The sequence below is a fragment of the Suncus etruscus genome, chromosome 17 (genome assembly GCF_024139225.1).
Source record: "Suncus etruscus isolate mSunEtr1 chromosome 17, mSunEtr1.pri.cur, whole genome shotgun sequence".
NCBI lineage: Eukaryota > Metazoa > Chordata > Mammalia > Eulipotyphla > Soricidae > Suncus > Suncus etruscus.
Window position 1 is genome coordinate 62,928,980 of NC_064864.1, and position 18,308 is coordinate 62,947,287.

Genomic DNA, 18,308 nt, shown 5'->3' on the forward strand with positions numbered 1-18,308 from the left:
CTAATGAATATACTGAAGGGAGATCCTCTTAGGCAGAGAGAAACCAGATATTAAATCCTAAGGGGGATAAGACTTAAATTTGCCAGCAATCCCACCCATGGTCTTACTTCCTGTACCTTTCTTTTTTTCCTGATTTTAACATTGCCTTTGCTAAACTTTCTGGAACTTTCCTTGCACACAATTTTATTGCCTTTTTATTGATTTATAAATTTTACCAGCAAATTCAATTCTTATTTGACCATTTTTGACCGACATGCCTGTAATTTCCTAGAATCAAGCTATCTCCATGACATTCTTAAATTCAGTGGCCTCTTAAAATTATGCTTTCCTAGTATATATTTTTATTGCATTAATATATCATCTATTGGCCATGCAATATTACTTTATTATTACTATTAAATGCCTCTACAATTTCTTTCCAGGCCATTTTTTTCCAAGCCTAATTTTATTTTATTTCTTATTCAGAATTTTCTCTGATAGTAGCGTCATGCTTTGATTTGGGAAGTACTCTCATTCCTTTGATATGTTCATTTATTCTCTACCCCTGTTATTTTTAAGAAAGAAATCTTTTCTGTGGACTATCAAAATAGAATACCACTTCTTTCCAAACTCTCTTGAAGAACCACTTCTGTTCCAGCTGTCTTTGCAGGAAAGCAAAGTTATACAAGAACAGTATGAACTGTAAGCTTTTCATACTTGTTTTCAATATTCCTGTTATTGAATCTGTGGAAACCATTTAGTTTCATACATTTCTACAGACCTGCACAGATTATTGTGCAGGTTAGAAGCAGGGACATACTAGACCTTTCTTTGCAATGTAAGGACAGTGATTCTCATCGGAAGAGAACCTTGCATATTTACCTTCCAGTCATCTTTCCAGATGTCCTGTGGAAAACTTTACCTACTCTATCAATCTTGGTTTATTTATGATTAAAATTAGAAACACATCCTTGGAACCTCCTCTTTTTTTCCTGATACTGTTCCATGGGGCTGCTCAACAGAGATAAGAATTGTCTATAAAAGGGCTTTTGAGTGCTCTTGGGTTGTGCGCGGAACCAGCCTGGAACTGCCACGGTGAGCCGGGAACATGATCTCTATGCCCAACTTAGTAAAATGAACCCATTCTCTTTCTGAGGGCTAACTGAAATTGCCAACTTCTGAAAAAAAATAAACATAGTGAAACTTAATTATATTTTTCACTTTATATAGATGCTGCCCATCTGGACTGTCTTCCTGCTGCTGGGTACAGTAACAGGTAAGGAAAAACTGCTTGATACTTTAAAGTAGAGCTGTGTTGACAGAGTCAGGCCATGGTGAGGAGAAAATCAAGAAAAATACTTGGAGTAGTGGCTGGGGAAAATGAAAGATTTCCATTAAAATTTGAATTTCAGATGAACTAAAAATGTTTCTAGTAATCAATGACTGACTGTGTAACACATCAATATAAAAAATGTGTCATTATCAGTTTATCTGAGACTCAAATTTAACTTGGAGTTTTCATTGAGAGGTCTAGCGATCTCAACATAATAACAAATGTGGGGTTGAACCCCAAAGTCCAATTCTGAATCTGTGCTTCACTCTCTTTATCTATGACCTGGGCTCATTCACTCTCTTGATTTAATATGAACCCTATCAAGGAATATTTGTGAGATTTTGATATAAATCATATGCCAAGTGCTTGGCACACAGTGAGATTTCCAAAAGTGAAGTTCCCCACCCCAAATAATTATTGCTCCTGCTTCTACTAGGAATCTAAGCTTTATTTTCTATAAGACTCTTTCCTGGGGCTGGAGGTATCACATAGCAGTAAGGCGTTTGCTTTGCATACATCCAACCTGGAACAGACCTGAGTTCAATCCCCGGCATCCCATATGGTCCCTTTAGCCTGCTAGGAGTTATTTCTGAGTGCAGAGCCAGGAGTACCCCCTAAGATTTGCCGTGTGTGGTCCAAAAACCAAAAAAAGAAAGACTCTTTCCTATGGGGCTATATTTAAGCCTTGAGTTGGGTCAAGCCAAAAAATTTCTGATTATTTATTTGCAAGTAGCTGTTTTCTAGCCAGCCAGTGACTCTTTAGACATAGATCAGAAACTTAAATACTCAGAAAAATAAGAATATAAAGTTTTGGAATTTGCATGGAATTGAAGTTCTTCATCCAAAGCCAGACAGGGTATGGGGACAGAAACTGAGAGTTTTGTTCCCCAAAGCCTGAGAACAATAGGTTGCTGCTTTGGGGGTATCAAAGGCCCAAGGAGAACCCCTGGTGACCCAACATGGAACTGGACAGATACCAGAGGAAGGAAGGGAATCCTGTGAAGTGACAATGTCTCCAGCTGGGACATTGACGATTGAAGTTGCTTGGTAGGCACATGGCTAAGAAGATGTTAAAGAAAATAAGCCATAAAATGAAATTTACATCCAAATTTTGGTGGAAACTACTACAAAGAAGCTTCTAGCTAAACTAACATTTTCAAAATGCTTTTTGTGGATGATTTTAGGAAAGGAAATCTGCTTTGAAAGACTTGGATGCTTCGGTGATGAGTCCCCATGGGCAGGAATTACAGAAAGACCCCTCAAAATTTTGCCTTGGGCTCCAAAAGATGTCAATACACGCTTCCTTCTGTACACTAATGAGAACCAAGACAACTTTCAAGTAAGAGCATTCTTATTTTCAGAAGGGTGTTTAATGGATCAGGGTATCTAAATATATTTATGGGGCCGGAGAGATAGCACAGTGGTAGAGCGGTTTGCCTTGCACACAGCTGATCCAGGACAGACCTGAGTTTGATTCCCGGCATCCCATATCATTCCCCAAGCCTGCCAGGAGAGCTTTCTGAGCACAGACCTAGGAGTAATCCCTGAGTGCAGCTGGATGTGACCCAAAAATCAAAAAAAAAATCTGTGCTGTGTTATAATAATGAGCTCTTAAAAAGAAGAAATAAAACAATGTGATTTCTGTATAAAATTTTAGGAAAGTGTTCTTATATATAATATTGCTTATGTTATATGATTTGTTGTTTTAAATATTATATTTTCATCAATTATGGTAACTTGATGTTATTGTTAATATACCTCTCTGATACTATTTAATAAATATTTTAACTATAGAAAAATATGTATAGACATACATATAATCTCCCACATTACATATAATCTCCAAAATATTTTGATAAATACAAAATATTTTGATAAATAGTTGAAAAATACACACATATATAAGTCTGCTTCCTTCTGTAACTAATGAGAATTAAGACACTACCAAGTAAGAGCATACTTTATTTTCAGAGGGTGTTTTTCTAGCCAGCAGGTAACTCCTTTAACATAGATCAGAAACCTAAATATCCAGTTAAATGAGGATATAAAGTTTGGAACTGAGGTAGCAATATCTTGGTTGCAATAAAGAATCCACTAATGTATATGTATATTTTTATTTTAATAGCAAGCTGTTTTAATTACTACTGCTTTGTAGTTTAGGTTTGAAAAAAAGGCACACAATTTTCCAATTTTTATTCTTTTCTCTCAGAATCAGTTTTGCAGGTTAAGGTGTTTTGTAGTTCTAAGTAAATTTTATAACTTGAGGGGGGGCTTAATTTCTATAAAGAATGTTGATAGGATATTGATAGTGATTTTTAAACTTTCTATTCCTTTGAGTGATATGGTCATTTTAATAAGCAATACAAATCCCAGTAGTATTCTACCTTCCAGCTCCTGCATGTGTAAATAATGCTATTGGATACTATTTAAAAAAACAAACAAACAAACAAAAAACCTTGACTTTAAACACTTTCTTCTCCCAAATAGGAAATCATTGCAGATTCAGATATTATCTTGAGCTCCAACTTTCAAACAAACCGAAAAACCCGGTTTATCATTCATGGATTCATAGATAATGGAGAAGAAAACTGGCTGGCCCATACATGCAAGGTAAAACATGGATTTCTCTTAAAGAAGGGATATTTTTTCTGGGGATGTATTAAAACTGGGCAAAGGCAAGCCCCAAACAGTGCAAATGCCAACCACCATGACCCTGGAAAATCCTCTGACCCTGCAGAGTGGGGTTCTATATATAGAAAGATCTAAATGGTGCTGAAGGGGCAAGGAAAATGAGACCATCTAGCATCGAGGCAAAGAGACATTTGGATCATATGGTTAGTAATAACTGAATAAATAGTACAGGGACATTTTAAAATGTCAGCAGGCATTGTTGCTGTATATCATTTCTAATTTCTAAAAACCAAAATATTTTCTTTTGATTTTCTCTTCCCAATCTTGTCCTCTTATGGTAGAAATGTGTGGAAAAACAATATAGGTTTTCATCTTTTGGGGCAATAATCATGGCCCTATTTTCCTTCTTTAGTCTTTGGCTATATATCTTGTGATCATGATGAATTCAAAGGCAGGAAATCAAATAGAACAAAAATTCCTTGTAGCTTCCATTGCCTGAAGAACATTCTTATGGGTTCATTTATTTATCAAGCTTCTGTAGCCAGTGGTAGCATCAAGTTAAGTCATTTCCTCAGAAATCTAGAGAGAAAAGACTCAGAGGTCTGCCAAAGCCTTCTCATTTCAAACCTGCTCAGAGTTCAAAGGCTACTTTGAGTCCAAAGAAAGTCAGCAAATAACCACTGATCCTCAAGACCGTCGACATCAACAGTCAGGTGCAGAAATAAAAGCAACCCTTCTAAAGTAATTTAAATTTAAAAGAATTTAGTGATAATTTAGAATAGCAATTTAACAATAACTGAAGTGTCCATTAGGGTTAATATATATTGTAATGATAATGATAAAATAAGAATAAAATAATTACTGTGCCCATGGTAAGGCAGGGAAGACATAGCTGATATAGCAGGACAAACTATGTCCTACTAAAGAATAATGAATTCAAAGGACTTCTATGATGCTGAGAGAAAACCTGTGGTCCTACATTTTGCCCTGACACAACATCTTTGCATATATTTACAATAGAAACACTGGTTACTCAGTGCCCATGGTGATGAAGCCTCCAGGATAAGGCCAGGGTCAAATTGTACCATGGAGTTAATACCATAATCAACTGGAGACTTCGCTCATGGCTTTGCAATTCAAAATAAGCAGGAATCTATTATGCTGAGTGAAATAAGTCAGAGAGAGAGAAAGACGCAGAATGATCTCACTCATCTATGGGTTTTAAGAAAAATGAAAGACATTCTTGCAATAGTAACTTTCAGACACAAAAGAGAAAAGAGCTGGAAGTTACAGCTTACCTCATGAAGCTCACCACAAAGAGAGATGAGTTTAGTTAGAGAAATACCTACGTTTTGAACTATCCTAATAATGAGAATGTATGAGGGAAATAGAAAACCTGTCTAGAGTACAGGCAGGAGTTGGGTGAGGAGGAGGGAGATTTGAGACATTGGTGGTGGGAATGTTGCACTGGTGATGGGTGATGTTCTTTACATGAATGAAACCCAAACACAATCATGTATGTAATAAAGTTGTTTAAATAAAAGAAAAAAGAAAAAAGTAAGCAGGGAATTATATAGGCGAAGGAGGCAATATATCCTCAAGTAGGTCAATTCGTTATTTTAAAAGACATTGAATGATTTGCTTCTTGATTCTGTCTCTTTCACCAGAAAATGTTTCAGGTGGAAAATGTGAATTGCATCTGTGTAGACTGGAAAAGAGGTTCTCGAACTGGCTACACTCAAGCCTCACATAACATTCGGATTGTGGGTGCAGAAGTGGCCTATCTCATGAACTTTCTGCAGGTAATGACCTCAGCATTATTGAAAATATCAGATGCCTTACTCTCCCAGTCCTTCACCCCTTACCAAAAACTCACAAACAAAAATACCCCATAGACCAGTTCAGTGGTAAAGATAATTTTCTGAGATTTGGCTTTGCCCTTGTTTGAAAAGAAAAATGCAAACCAAATATAAAATTAGACTTCAGCACAGACTAGATATTTTAAGTGCTGATATTCAAGCAACCAGATAGTTAATTTCTACTAAATTCTCTGCTATTTTACTAGACCCATTTATTATTATTTCAATGCCATGATTAAGTCAAGTTTTTGTTTTGTTTTGATTTCTAAGAGAATCCCAATCTGGTTAGAGACTAAAAGTATAGAAAATATTACACTTAAAAGTGCTTAAATAGTAACTTTAGCTTTCACAATATAAGCCAAACATTTCCGAACACTTTTTGTACCAATTTATTATATTCATCAAAGGCTTTCCACAAAGAAACAATTGGAAGAGCCCCACTTCTAAGTATAAACATTAATTCATTGCTACTTTTAATTATCATTGTAGAAAAACTCCACAAATCAAAATAGACTGTTTTGCAGATAGGGCACTTACCTTGCCTGCACTCAACATGGGCTCAATTATTGGCATTTATATGTTCCCCCAAGCACTTCCAGGAGTAATTTTTGAGCGCAGGTGTAGCCCCAAAACATAGCAAACAAAAAAATCTACTGTTTTGTTGGGGTTAGTTAAGAGATTCCCTTCAGTATTAATATGACCAAGTACCCATTCTTTCCTACAGTCAACATTTGGGTACTCGATGTCCAATTTTCATATCATTGGCCACAGTCTGGGGGCTCATGCTGCTGGTGAGGCAGGAAGGAGGACCAATGGCACCATTTCACGGATCACAGGTTGGTTAAACAGAAAAGTAATCCTGGAATAAGGGCAGCCTCATGTCTCAAAGAATGGAAATTTGGGGCAGCCCAGATTTTTACCTGAGAGACAGGATTTCACTTTTTCCTAATAAAACCAGGTGACTAGAAATAAGTGTATCCTGAGACCTTGTGGATTTAAAAAAAGTAATATTAGTAATTGATTCATAAAGCCCCAACTAGCATATGAATAGGGTATGCTAGTTTAGAACATTTTGAGATTTATGCATATCAAGTTTCCTTTGTCAGGCATTCATAGTGGACAAGTGATAGGATAGAATAAATCATAAATAATAGAATAAGAAATAAATAGAATTAAGCCCAAAGAGCTAAAAAGGTATCATTAATTATATTCTGTGTTAGTAGCTATTGAAAATTCTTCCAAACTTTATTAAGCACAAACTAAGAGTTGACAGGGGCAGGTGGACAAACTGCCCCAAGTTGCCAGTTAGATTAGAAACATCATCTTATAATCTAAATAGCTTGCATATTAGGTAGCTGGGGTCTTCAAACCAACCTGCTGGTTTTTTTTTTTAATCACCCAGTGGCACCAACTCAGATTACTCATGGCAAGCTCAGGGGACCATATGGTGCTAGTGATTGAATTTGGGTTGGACTTGTACAAGGCGAACACGCTACCTGCTATGCTATGGATTCAACCTCAACAAAATAAAAACAATAGATTTTTTGGTTTGTTTGGGGGTTTTTTTGGCCACACCCAGGGTGCTCAGGGATTACTACAGGATCTGTGCCCAGCAATTAACTCCTGGCAGGCTCTGGGGGCCTTACAGGATGACAGGGATCAAACCAGGGTTTGTCACATGTACTGTGTTATCACTCTGGCCCTCAACAAGATAGTTTTTATTTAAGAAACTTACTTAGGAATGGTGGGCTGAAGCAATAGTACAGAGGGTAGGGTACTTGACTTGCACACAGTTGAAGTGAGTTCAATCCCTGGCATCCCAAATGGTCCCCTTGAGCAACACCAGGAGTAATTAATACTTGATTATAGAGCCAGGATTAAGCCCTGAGTATTGCAGGGCATGGCCCCAAAACAAAAGAAAAGAACATGAGCTTGAAAGAGTATAAAAGTGAGAAACATGTACAAGGGAGAATCTAGGCTTAAAGAGCAAGCCTAAACCACCTAAGTTTCTTATCTTGTAGGGACAAGTCATAACCTGCTGGGTTTTAAGAATTTGAGAAATGACAGTTTGGGGAAACAACCACTTTCCTTCACCTTGTGACTCTCAATATTTTGCTTGAGTTGTGTCTACTACTAATTTACTAGGGAGAGCATTTCTTTCTACAAATTAACAATGTTCAGAAAAGTTAACTCAGTGAAGATTTATACTAAACTAAGGCCCTTGAGACCATGAAAGCCCAGATGTTTGCCCCCTTAGGAAGTGACTGTTTTTAATATGAGGAGCCCTTTTGAGTTAGAGTCTCTCAAAGTCTGAGTTTTATAACTGCTGGGAGGAGAATTGTTCTAAGCAAGTCCCATGGTTTGAGGAAAATTTACCTCAATGCAATAGAAAAGTAGATGCATATTTCCCTTGATAAAATGATAAGAATGTGAAGCCTAGCATAGATCAAATTATAGTCAACCTTGATAAAATAAGAATGTGAAGCCTTGCATAAATAAAATTATAGTCAACCTTGTCTCTCTGTCATCAATGAAGAAAGGCAAATATGCAGACGCATGAAAATTAACCTGACACATACTGTTTGCTTAAGGATTGGATCCTGCTGAGCCTTGCTTTGAGGGCACACCCGAATTGATTCGACTGGACCCCAGTGACGCCCAATTTGTGGATGTGATTCACACAGATGCTGCCGCTGTTATCCCCTACATGGGTGAGGTCCTGGATTCATCTTCCAAAAGTGTCTTATGAGCTCATTCCTTCTCAGTGTTTTTGATTTTCTATATTCACTTCAACTTTTTCCATATTAAAATTTTTCTCAGGATTTGGAATGAGCCAAACTGTGGGCCACCTAGACTTCTTCCCAAATGGAGGAAAAGAAATGCCCGGATGTCAGAAAAACACTCTGTCTCAGATTGTGGATATCGAGGGGATCTGGGAAGGTAAAACTATTAGGTATACTGATAGATTTTATTGTGGGGAATGATTTTCAGTTAAGTTTTAAGACATTCGTAGTTAAATTTTAGACATGCTATGTTCCAGCACCAATTCCACCACCAATGTCAATTTTCCTCTACCAATGTTCTTAGAGTCCTTCCCATACCTACCCCTCCAGCCTGCCATCTTAGCAGGCACCTTTTTAAGTTTGGTTGTTAAATATTGGGTCTCATGATTTCAGTCTAACCTTTTCTTTTTAAAGTTACTTTTCCATTTCATTCAACTATATCATAACTCTATAGTATTCAATTGTACTTTCAATTGCATCACAGATCAATGATACATTTCATATATGATTTTGACTTGTGGCACCTAAGAGTTATAATTAGATAAGCATTGATTAGATAAGCACTAATTAAAAGCTATATAGTCTGACCAGAATGTGACTTGGAAAGTCAGATTTGTGATTAATGATAATGGTATCTGATTTCAAAGGAACTCGTGACTTTGTGGCTTGTAATCACCTAAGAAGCTACAAATATTACTCTGACAGCATCCTCCATCCTGATGGTTTTGCTGGATATTCATGCGCCTCTTACAATGTTTTCAATGCTGTAAGTCAACTCTCCCTTGGACCTGGGTAGCTTGGGGACCATCACCTCTCAAAACTGGTACAAGCCAAGCATCCAGTCACTGTATTCATATGGTCATTGCATTATTTATGTCTGGAATCATACATCTTTTATTAACATCATGGTGTGGTAATAGAGAACTTTAGAGAAATAGGCTTGTAAACTGAAATGTCTGGTATCTGCCATGATCTCTAAGACTTCAATGAGTAGCAAGTAAATGTTCAAACTTGTTTGGGATCTAATTCCAAGTAAAAAAACGAGTTTAATATAAAAAATCTGAGTTATGCTACAGGATGCTGATGAACATAGAAAAGTTGTTGTAAAATTTGTTCTAAAACTACAATTATGGGTCTGTGACTATTTCTGCGCAATATCCTAAGTTCCCAGATCTTTGCGTGTGTATGTGTGTGTGTTCAATTTTTTTGGTATTCTTTAGATATCCAAGTTAGAATCTTGAAATATGATCTTGAGTATGACTGTCATTTTGACACAGTCAAAAACTGACATAATATATGACATAGTTTTCTCAATTGCATTGATTTCCACTGTAGTTTTTTTTTCAACTACAAAGGTATAATATCAGTTAATAAGCATAATTTCAAATAAAATGCAAGATAAAGTGACAATTATTAAAGGGATATATTTTAGGGATTAGAAGAGAGCATGAGTCGTGGCTTTATCATTAAATCAATATCTTAAAGAAAAAAATTTCTAGGGCAGTTTTTTCATTTCTAAGTGTAAATAATAATAGTTGATTCCAAAGTTTGGTGGAAAAATGGAAGGAGATGTATACTTTAACTGCTTCTTCCATACATTAAAACATAATAGTCAGAAATTAACAAATGTTGATATTTATGTACATATATATTAGGTCATGGATATTTAATTCACAGTATAGATATTACACAAAACAAGAACACACACAACTTCTTTGCTTCTAACTTTATTTTTTATCTTTTCCCCAAACATCTATTCTCTAGATAATGGGTAGAGCAGACAATGAAATTTAAGCTTCATCAATTAAGACAGACTAAATGATACAAAGATTTCAGAAGATGCTCAATTATTATGTAATATTTCAGCTGTGAGTCAGGATTTTACATGTCAATTAACAAAGGGTTTTTTTGAGATCTTTAAATAATTGCAGTTGAGAATACCAAGTAAACAAGATGATGTAAATCTTTTGATGATGTATGAAATACAGATTAGAACTGTTTCCTATGGGGTACCTAATATTCTTTAAAAGGGGGAAGAAAGAATGTGGAGGATGAAATGATTGCTGATTGCGCTTGTGTTAGAATGTTTTGAAGTTATGAATTCATAGCATATACCTATAAGTGTTTATTAGGAAGTTTTACGCTTATTCTTGTAACATCTTTCTGGTGTCAGGATATAGTTTGTTGAGTTTACACTGTTGAGTTTGTAGACTGTTAAAAGTCAGGCCACCAAGAAGTCTATGTGCATCATTCCTCTCTCCCAATGGTCTTCTCACTGCATTTTACATATCTCTTTCACCCATTTTCACTTCATGATCTCTCAGTAGCAACCTTAATTAAAAAAATATACCTTTTTATTACAAGATTTCTCAGTTTTTGGATCCCATTGTTATTGCATTTCTAAGCTGGCATTGAGCAAGGTGATCCAAGCAATGATGATCAGAGCATGGGTTGTGCAGTTGTGGAGGGCCTGGAGGTTGGCCTCATTGATGATCACATGATTAGTATCTGTCTATTCTTCTTGTTGGAGCAATTCCTTCAGTGTTTGGGTCATTTCTATATAATTGGCTAAGTTTCCTTATATCTTGTGTAAGATGTAGACCCTGAGATTGGCCTCATACTCATCTGATTTACAAACACAGGACTCACTCCACTGGCCTCTGTGTAGAGCTGCCTTGTCCTTCCATAGCTAGACGTTTTAGGCTTGTTTCTCCCACTCTGTACCCTCCTTTCCCTCTCTCTTACCCCCTTACAACTCCATGAGCATCAAAAGAGAATATTGTCCTAAACTATCTCCATTTTTTCCCAGGTATCAAACTAATTTCCTCTCCATACTGAGAGAATTCTGAGATCTGAATCTTTCAGATCCTGCTTTATAGGAGCTCAAGGAATAGGAAAAAGCTATTGTCCTCCCATTAGGTCAATATTAGAGCTGACTATCACCTCTTGCTCTTTCCTTTTCTTTCTCCAAGCAGGGCAGTGTCCCAAAGAAATTCGGGCATAAGAGAAAACTATAGCGTCACTATCTTGTATACTTTGTACAATATTTGGGGGGAAAGTCATGTTCTTTTAACTGAAATTGCTGGCTCATTAGAGTGAGGTACATTTTTCAACTATGTTAGTTCTTACTGTTGGCGAAAAATTCTCTTTAGAATATTTGAGCTGTAGCAACACAGACAAAAGAATGGTGCACTATTCAAAGAAAGAACTATGGGCCTGAGGAGATAACTTTAAGGGTTAGTATGGATACTTTGCATTAGGGACATCCAGGATGGATTCCCAGCTCTACCAAAAACAACTCCCAAGCACATAGCTGGGAGTAGCCTCGAATTGCCACTCAAAATGGTCCTATTCACACCAAAGTAATAATAATAAAGTAAAACAAAATGAAGAGCATTTTTATCCACCTTTGTTTATTTTCTCTAGAACAAGTGTTTCCCCTGTCCAGATGGAGGCTGCCCACAGATGGGTCATTATGCTGATAGATTTGTTGGGAAAACAAATGAACTGTTCCAGAAATTTTATCTTAACACTGGTGATTCCAACAATTTTGCCCGTAAGTCTCTATTTTCTTTGCCTCAAATTCTTACTTTGTAATGTTCAATAAAAATACATTTCTGAGCAAAACTTTTTAACATTCCTCCCCAATGTGGGAGCATACACAAAAGCCATATTAATTATTACTAACATAGAAGACAGGACAAAGTTGGGGCTTGATTTATAGACAACAAAACATCAGATTCCTTCAAATTTAATTTTAGGGCTTAGTATTTTCTTCTACTCCAGCCTTTCCTCTCATTCAGTCAGAAGTTTGCTGAGCAGAATTCTGAGGTGGTGTCTGGAGCAGAAAAAACAATGCAGAAGAGATATAGCAGAGGTGATGGGAATGATATGGGATTGAGAGAATTAGGAACAATTTAGGATTATTGATAATTTCCTGAATAATAGAAATTAAAGGGTAGATGAAGGTCAATGGAGGTCATTGAGGCATTGAGGTCCTTTCTGGATAACAAAGGAAAAATTTCTGGACAGCAGCCAGTAAGTTTAGCTATACTGCAAAGACTAAAATCAAATTTTTACTCCTTCTCACTGTGTCCTATGGCCATTTCTAAACATTAAAAACTGATATTTCCCTACTTATGTGTACCAGAAATTAATATGTTTTCAAAACCAATAAAATTGACTTATAAATTTTAAAAATGTAGACTACTTAATCAGAAAGATGATATTACTCTAAAATCTGTGGTTTATGAAAAGGAAGCAAACTGATAAAAAGTGTCCTACTCTTCTAACCCCCCCCACTCTCTTTTACCAACTGCTTTTTGAAACATTTAAGATTATATTGTGAGGTGAAAAACTGAAAGCAACAGGAATTATTTAGTCCTTTTAAATAACCCTAACCCTAACCCTAACTTCTGTGGGAAGTTTCTGTGCTCCTCCCTGGCCCTGGATACTTATTCTATAAACATTTATTTAAAGGATCAATTATGATCTTTTGAACCAGAAAAGCATTTCATGCCTTCTGGAAATTATTCCAAACCAGCTATTGTGTAACCCAAATGATACTGTCTTCCCTGCAGCTTCTTGGAGCTGACATTTTGCAAATATCTTCCTGGTACAGGTTGGAGATACAAGGTGACTCTTACTCTGTCTGGAAGAAAAGTGACTGGACATGCACTAGTTTCTTTGTTTGGAAATAAGGGAAACTCAAAACAATATGAAATTTTCAAGTGAGTAAATGCTAACTCTAAGATTCTTCAGTGTTGCAATACAGTATTTTGCACCAATCATATCTCTTATGGAATAAGAGTTTGTGACTTTACAAGACAGTCCTTCCATTTGTCAGGAAAGGGAGAAAATGCCCTCACACTCAACAAAAATCTATTTCAGAATCCCACTTCTAAACTTGTTTATTTCCTGAGAAAGCTGCTGATGGTTCCTGTGATGGCTGGCATCTTCCTTTCATCAATAAAGAATAATCATTCTATCCACCAAACATCTGGGCATTGAGAATCTAACAGTATCATCATTTAATTGTAGGAATTAATTGTAACTAAAACTGGTCTACAGAAAGGATAACTTTAAAGTAATATAATTGATGGCAAATGAAATGTTTCCCACTGAGTACACCTGAGCATGATAAATGGACCGGCATTCTTTCACTGGGACTGCATCCTCAAATGACATTAGAAGCATCTTTTTCTATGTTTAAGTGGATGTTTAAGCATACTCATGTATCTTTTTTACTAATTTTAAACTAATTTTTCAACACCAAGGGGCACTCTCCAACCAGGCAGTACCCATTCCAATGAATTTGACTCAGATGTCAATGTCGGTGATGTCATGAAGGTTAAGTTTCTTTGGTACAACAAAGTGATCAACCCAACCCGGCCTAGAGTGGGAGCCTCCAAGATCACAGTGGAAAGAAATGATGGAACACTGTAAGTAACAAAATCCAAAGAGATTTCGAGTGTTGAGTCATATTTCTCATTCTATTCCCACTAAAAGGTCAGCCTTGAATTAAATCTGCTAACAGTGGTTCTCAGCATATCAATCATAGTTGTGTCCTAATAACTTTTTGCTTCTTTGAAATAAAGTACATTCTTTTAGAAAAACAACTTTGGTAAATTAAGAGTTGAGGGCATATTTTGATACACATCAAGTAATATAATGACAATCTGTTTTCATATTAGAATAAAAATAATCACTTCACTTAGCTCCTATGGTTTATGCTAAGCCTGTGTTTTCTATGTATAACTTCTCCCAAGCTTCCTAGTATTATAAAATTTCCCCTTAAATGATCAGGAAAACACTTCACCTATCAAGAAATATAATAGACTGTTGTATATTATGGTTGCTTTTAGTTAAAATCTTGATTAAAATACTAAAGTGGTTGTGATCAAAAATGATTTACCCTGGTGATCTATCAAATAATGTGACTGAACAAAGACAATAACAATACCAACAATAGTTTAAAGTCTTTGAGTAAAAAGCCACATTCTAAAACACAATCCTGCGCTCCATCTGTCAGTAGGTCATTTAGGCCAATTGGAGAGTTTTTCTAATAAAAATGGTATTATGGAAACATTCCTAATGGAAGCAACCCAAAATTACAACAAACAATCCATAAAAAACAATCCAGCAGCAAATAGATAAGAATTAAGAAATAATAAGGGAAAGCCTGTCAATGTCCAGCCTACTGATTTGAGAGAGCACAAAGGGTTCACAGAAGTAGAAAAATGAAACAGAGCCCAGTGGAGCCCTTGAGCAAAGAAATCAGAGCTAAGAATATAGAAAGTCCAAGACAACCAAACTGGTTCAGAGAGAGGAAAAATACACTACATAGATTTCCCCCTGGAATTGTCAACAGAATACTAATTGGTGTACTTGCATGTATTTTAAAGGATTAGAGAGAATGGTTCCCTGTGTTCAAGCAGGACAGGAATCATACTTGTTTTCTGTCTAGAAAAGCTTAAAATTCCAGAATTATGGGGCAGAAGGTTTAGAAAGTAACATCCTACAATAACATGATGTAATTCACTTTCATTGACCAATACCCAAAAGCATCAAATAGTTGTACCCCCAAGCAAAAGTTGAGAAGATTTATAAGATTGCAAAATTATCCAGTAGCTCCAAAACTTATGCCTAAAAATACTATTAGTCATTTCAGATCAAACACCAAATACAAATAGATAATACCTATCCAATTTAATCGCAGGACTCCAGAATATTACTATGGCAGAGTTCTTGTCATACTATTGACCTAACCTTTTAGCCATGGACCTATGTTTAGAAGGGGTTCTTAGTATGTAGCAAACTCCCAACTAACTGACACCACCTCTTCCTTGTGCTATTGGGAGTATCTTAGTGTACAAAAGTATTAAAGTCATTATTTTATAGTTGCAGAGCTACTACAACAATCCTTCCATCAAGGTTTCAAGATTCCTCTACCATTATCACATAGCATTATTCCTGTCCTATGTCACATATCCTATGTCCATGAGAATAATATCCAAGAAGGCATGTGTGCTCCCTGTACTCTTTCTAGGCTCAGGCTACATCCCTCCCAAGATCTAGATGGCAGGCAGCAGAGATTGTTACAGGTTTACCACATCTGGGGGTGCCTGGAGAAATTGACCTCTTGTCTCTTTGTAGGTTCAACTTCTGTAGTCTGGAGACCGTGAGGGAAGACATTCTGCTCACTCTCACCCCATGTTAGGAGCAGATTATTTGAGCCTTTTCACTTCACTGCCAATAAAATCTAATGATGATGCAATGTATTTGTCTCCGTGTCATCACACTCATTATTTCCAATGAAACTTAGATCAGGTGATGGAGTTTCAAAATAAACTTCTCTTGGTGTCAGAGTCACAAATATCTATTTTCACCATTTGGCCACTGTCTTTAAGTTCTTTACCTGCTCAGAATCAGGCGTCTTAGGAGAATTGGCACATAAAAAAGCAGGGACCATACAGAGCCAATGCTTTGATTCCCAGATTTCAATGTGATTCCCCCAGCCCCTTACCTCTCTGCAGCCTTTCTCATATTTCTTTTTTTTATTTAATTTATTTTTGTAGGGTTTTTTGGGGGGTCACACCCAGCAGTGCTCAGGGGTTACTCCTGGCTCCATGCTCAGAAATTGCTCCTGGCAGGCTCAGGGGACCATATGGGATACCGGGATTCAAACCAATGACCTTCTGCATGAAAGGCAAACGCCTTACCTCCATGCTATCTCTCCAGTCCCTTTCTCACATTTCTAAAGCACAAATCTCACTGGCTCCCAGAATAGAATCCACACTTCCTAAGGAGTTCATATGGCCCCGTCTTGGTTCATTTGCACCTAGAATTCTAGAATCATCTCCCACTACATTGTTTCATGAATTCTACATCCAGACCCTGTCTCCCTCTGCCCTAGCAGACACAGGATGCTGCTGGAACTTTGTCCAAACTCGTCCTCTTCCTAGATGAAACCCTTTTCTCCATCTTCTCGTCTAATACCCACTAATCCTTAATTATCTGTGCAATCATCATTTCCTCTAGGGCACTTTTCCTCACTTCCCTTACCTATGCCCTAAATGAGAACAGTCGACAGGACATCTTCCAATTAAACACTTACCTCTTTATATTATGATCACCAGTTTAACTATCTATGTAGTTATGAACATCTGTTGCCTTGAACTTCCAATCTTGAAACTGACATCTGCTAAAGTGATCAATTCCTCAAAAGCATTAGTGTTGATGACTGAGTGAAGGGTTGGGTTGGTGCCTCAGTGGTGATAGTTTAGAAAAAGATGTCGTAGAGGGCTTCATGACCAGAGACCTCCTGAATAGGAAATGGCATCTGTCTCAACATCCTTCAACCATTAGTTGACTGCTCATCTTTAAACTTTTGGGCATGCCCAGCTGGGACCAGCTGAATGTCAGTTTTAAACCACCTGTACACAGCACTGCTGTCCTGAGAACTCAAGCAGTTCTGACCTAGGACTCTCTATGGTTTTGATCTTTAGCTTCCCCAGACCCTCAATTCTTGGAGAAGCTACATTCTTTGCTTGCACCTTGATCTCTATAACTACTGAGGTGATGGTAAATATTTGAGGAATTGAAGAGAGAGGGGAGAGTTTCTTTTGAAGCAACATGAGTAGCACAACCCTGGAAACCTCAAACTGGTCACTTTTCTGCTTGGATCCATGTCTACCATACAATTTGGAACATATACAAACACACAGAGACACTCAGTGATATATATATAGACACATAAACAGATACACACAGAGATACAGAAATACATAGATGCATACTGATATACATAGAGACATACAGAAAGACACACAGAGGCACACACTGACACACAGATACATATACAAACACACAGAGAGATATAAGCAGATACAAAGATGCATAAAAAGACACACAGAGACAAAGACACATAGTGACACACAGACACAGACAGAAATACAGGCACATAGATGCATACAGATACAAACAGAGACATACAGTGATACAGACATATATACAGACACACAGAGATATAGACAGATACACAGATGCGTACAAAGTCACACAGAGAGACACAGAGATACACTTAGATACATGCACACAGAGAGACACATACAGACACACATACCTATACATGCAGACACACAGATCTAGACACACACATAGATACACCGCACATAGTCAAAAACAATCATAAACACAGACTCATAAATTTACACACATCCTAAGTCACAAGAATCAAGTTACCAACAAGATTTACATCCAACCTCCCTGCTCTTGGGCAGAGCTGAGCCTTCAGCCAGAACTGACAGACTCCAGTTCTAAGGCGCAATGGTTTGTTGAACCAGCCTGGCCTATTTTCCATGCCTGTCAGTGCTGTTCTCTGCCAAGCAGATTCAAGGTGTTATCAGAAGGGCCAAAGATGTGTCCTGATGGCCAGAAAGATAGTGCAGGGGTTAAGGTACTTGTCTTGCATATAGCCAGTGCTGAGTGGTCCCCCAAAACCCTAAGCATTATCAGATGCACATCCCTTCATCCAAATATGTATCTAGGGAACTTCCCCTGTTACACAAAGAGGCAGTAGGTGGAGACCCTTCAGACCACACCTCTGAGAGAGGGGGACAACAAAGGGCTGAGACTCTCCTTGCTGGATCACTGTTGGGGGTTGTGCCCCCAAGAGAAGGTGGCGTTTTGCAGGTATCCTCCTTCCCAGGTAGGAGGCGCTGC

The 18,308-nt window shown here is 37.2% G+C and overlaps 1 protein-coding gene across 1 annotated transcript; it reads left to right on the forward strand.

Annotated features, from left to right (window-relative positions):
* The first annotated feature begins 1,209 nt into the window (after positions 1 to 1,209).
* On the forward strand, positions 1,210 to 15,804 carry PNLIP (pancreatic lipase). Its single transcript, XM_049764492.1, has 12 exons — positions 1,210 to 1,255; positions 2,497 to 2,651; positions 3,800 to 3,922; positions 5,611 to 5,745; positions 6,527 to 6,638; positions 8,394 to 8,513; positions 8,623 to 8,742; positions 9,233 to 9,351; positions 12,012 to 12,141; positions 13,207 to 13,315; positions 13,862 to 14,026; positions 15,741 to 15,804. The coding sequence occupies exons 1-12, from the start codon at positions 1,210 to 1,212 to the stop codon at positions 15,802 to 15,804; spliced, it is 1,398 nt and encodes a 465-aa protein (XP_049620449.1).
* Positions 15,805 to 18,308: the final 2,504 nt, after the last annotated feature.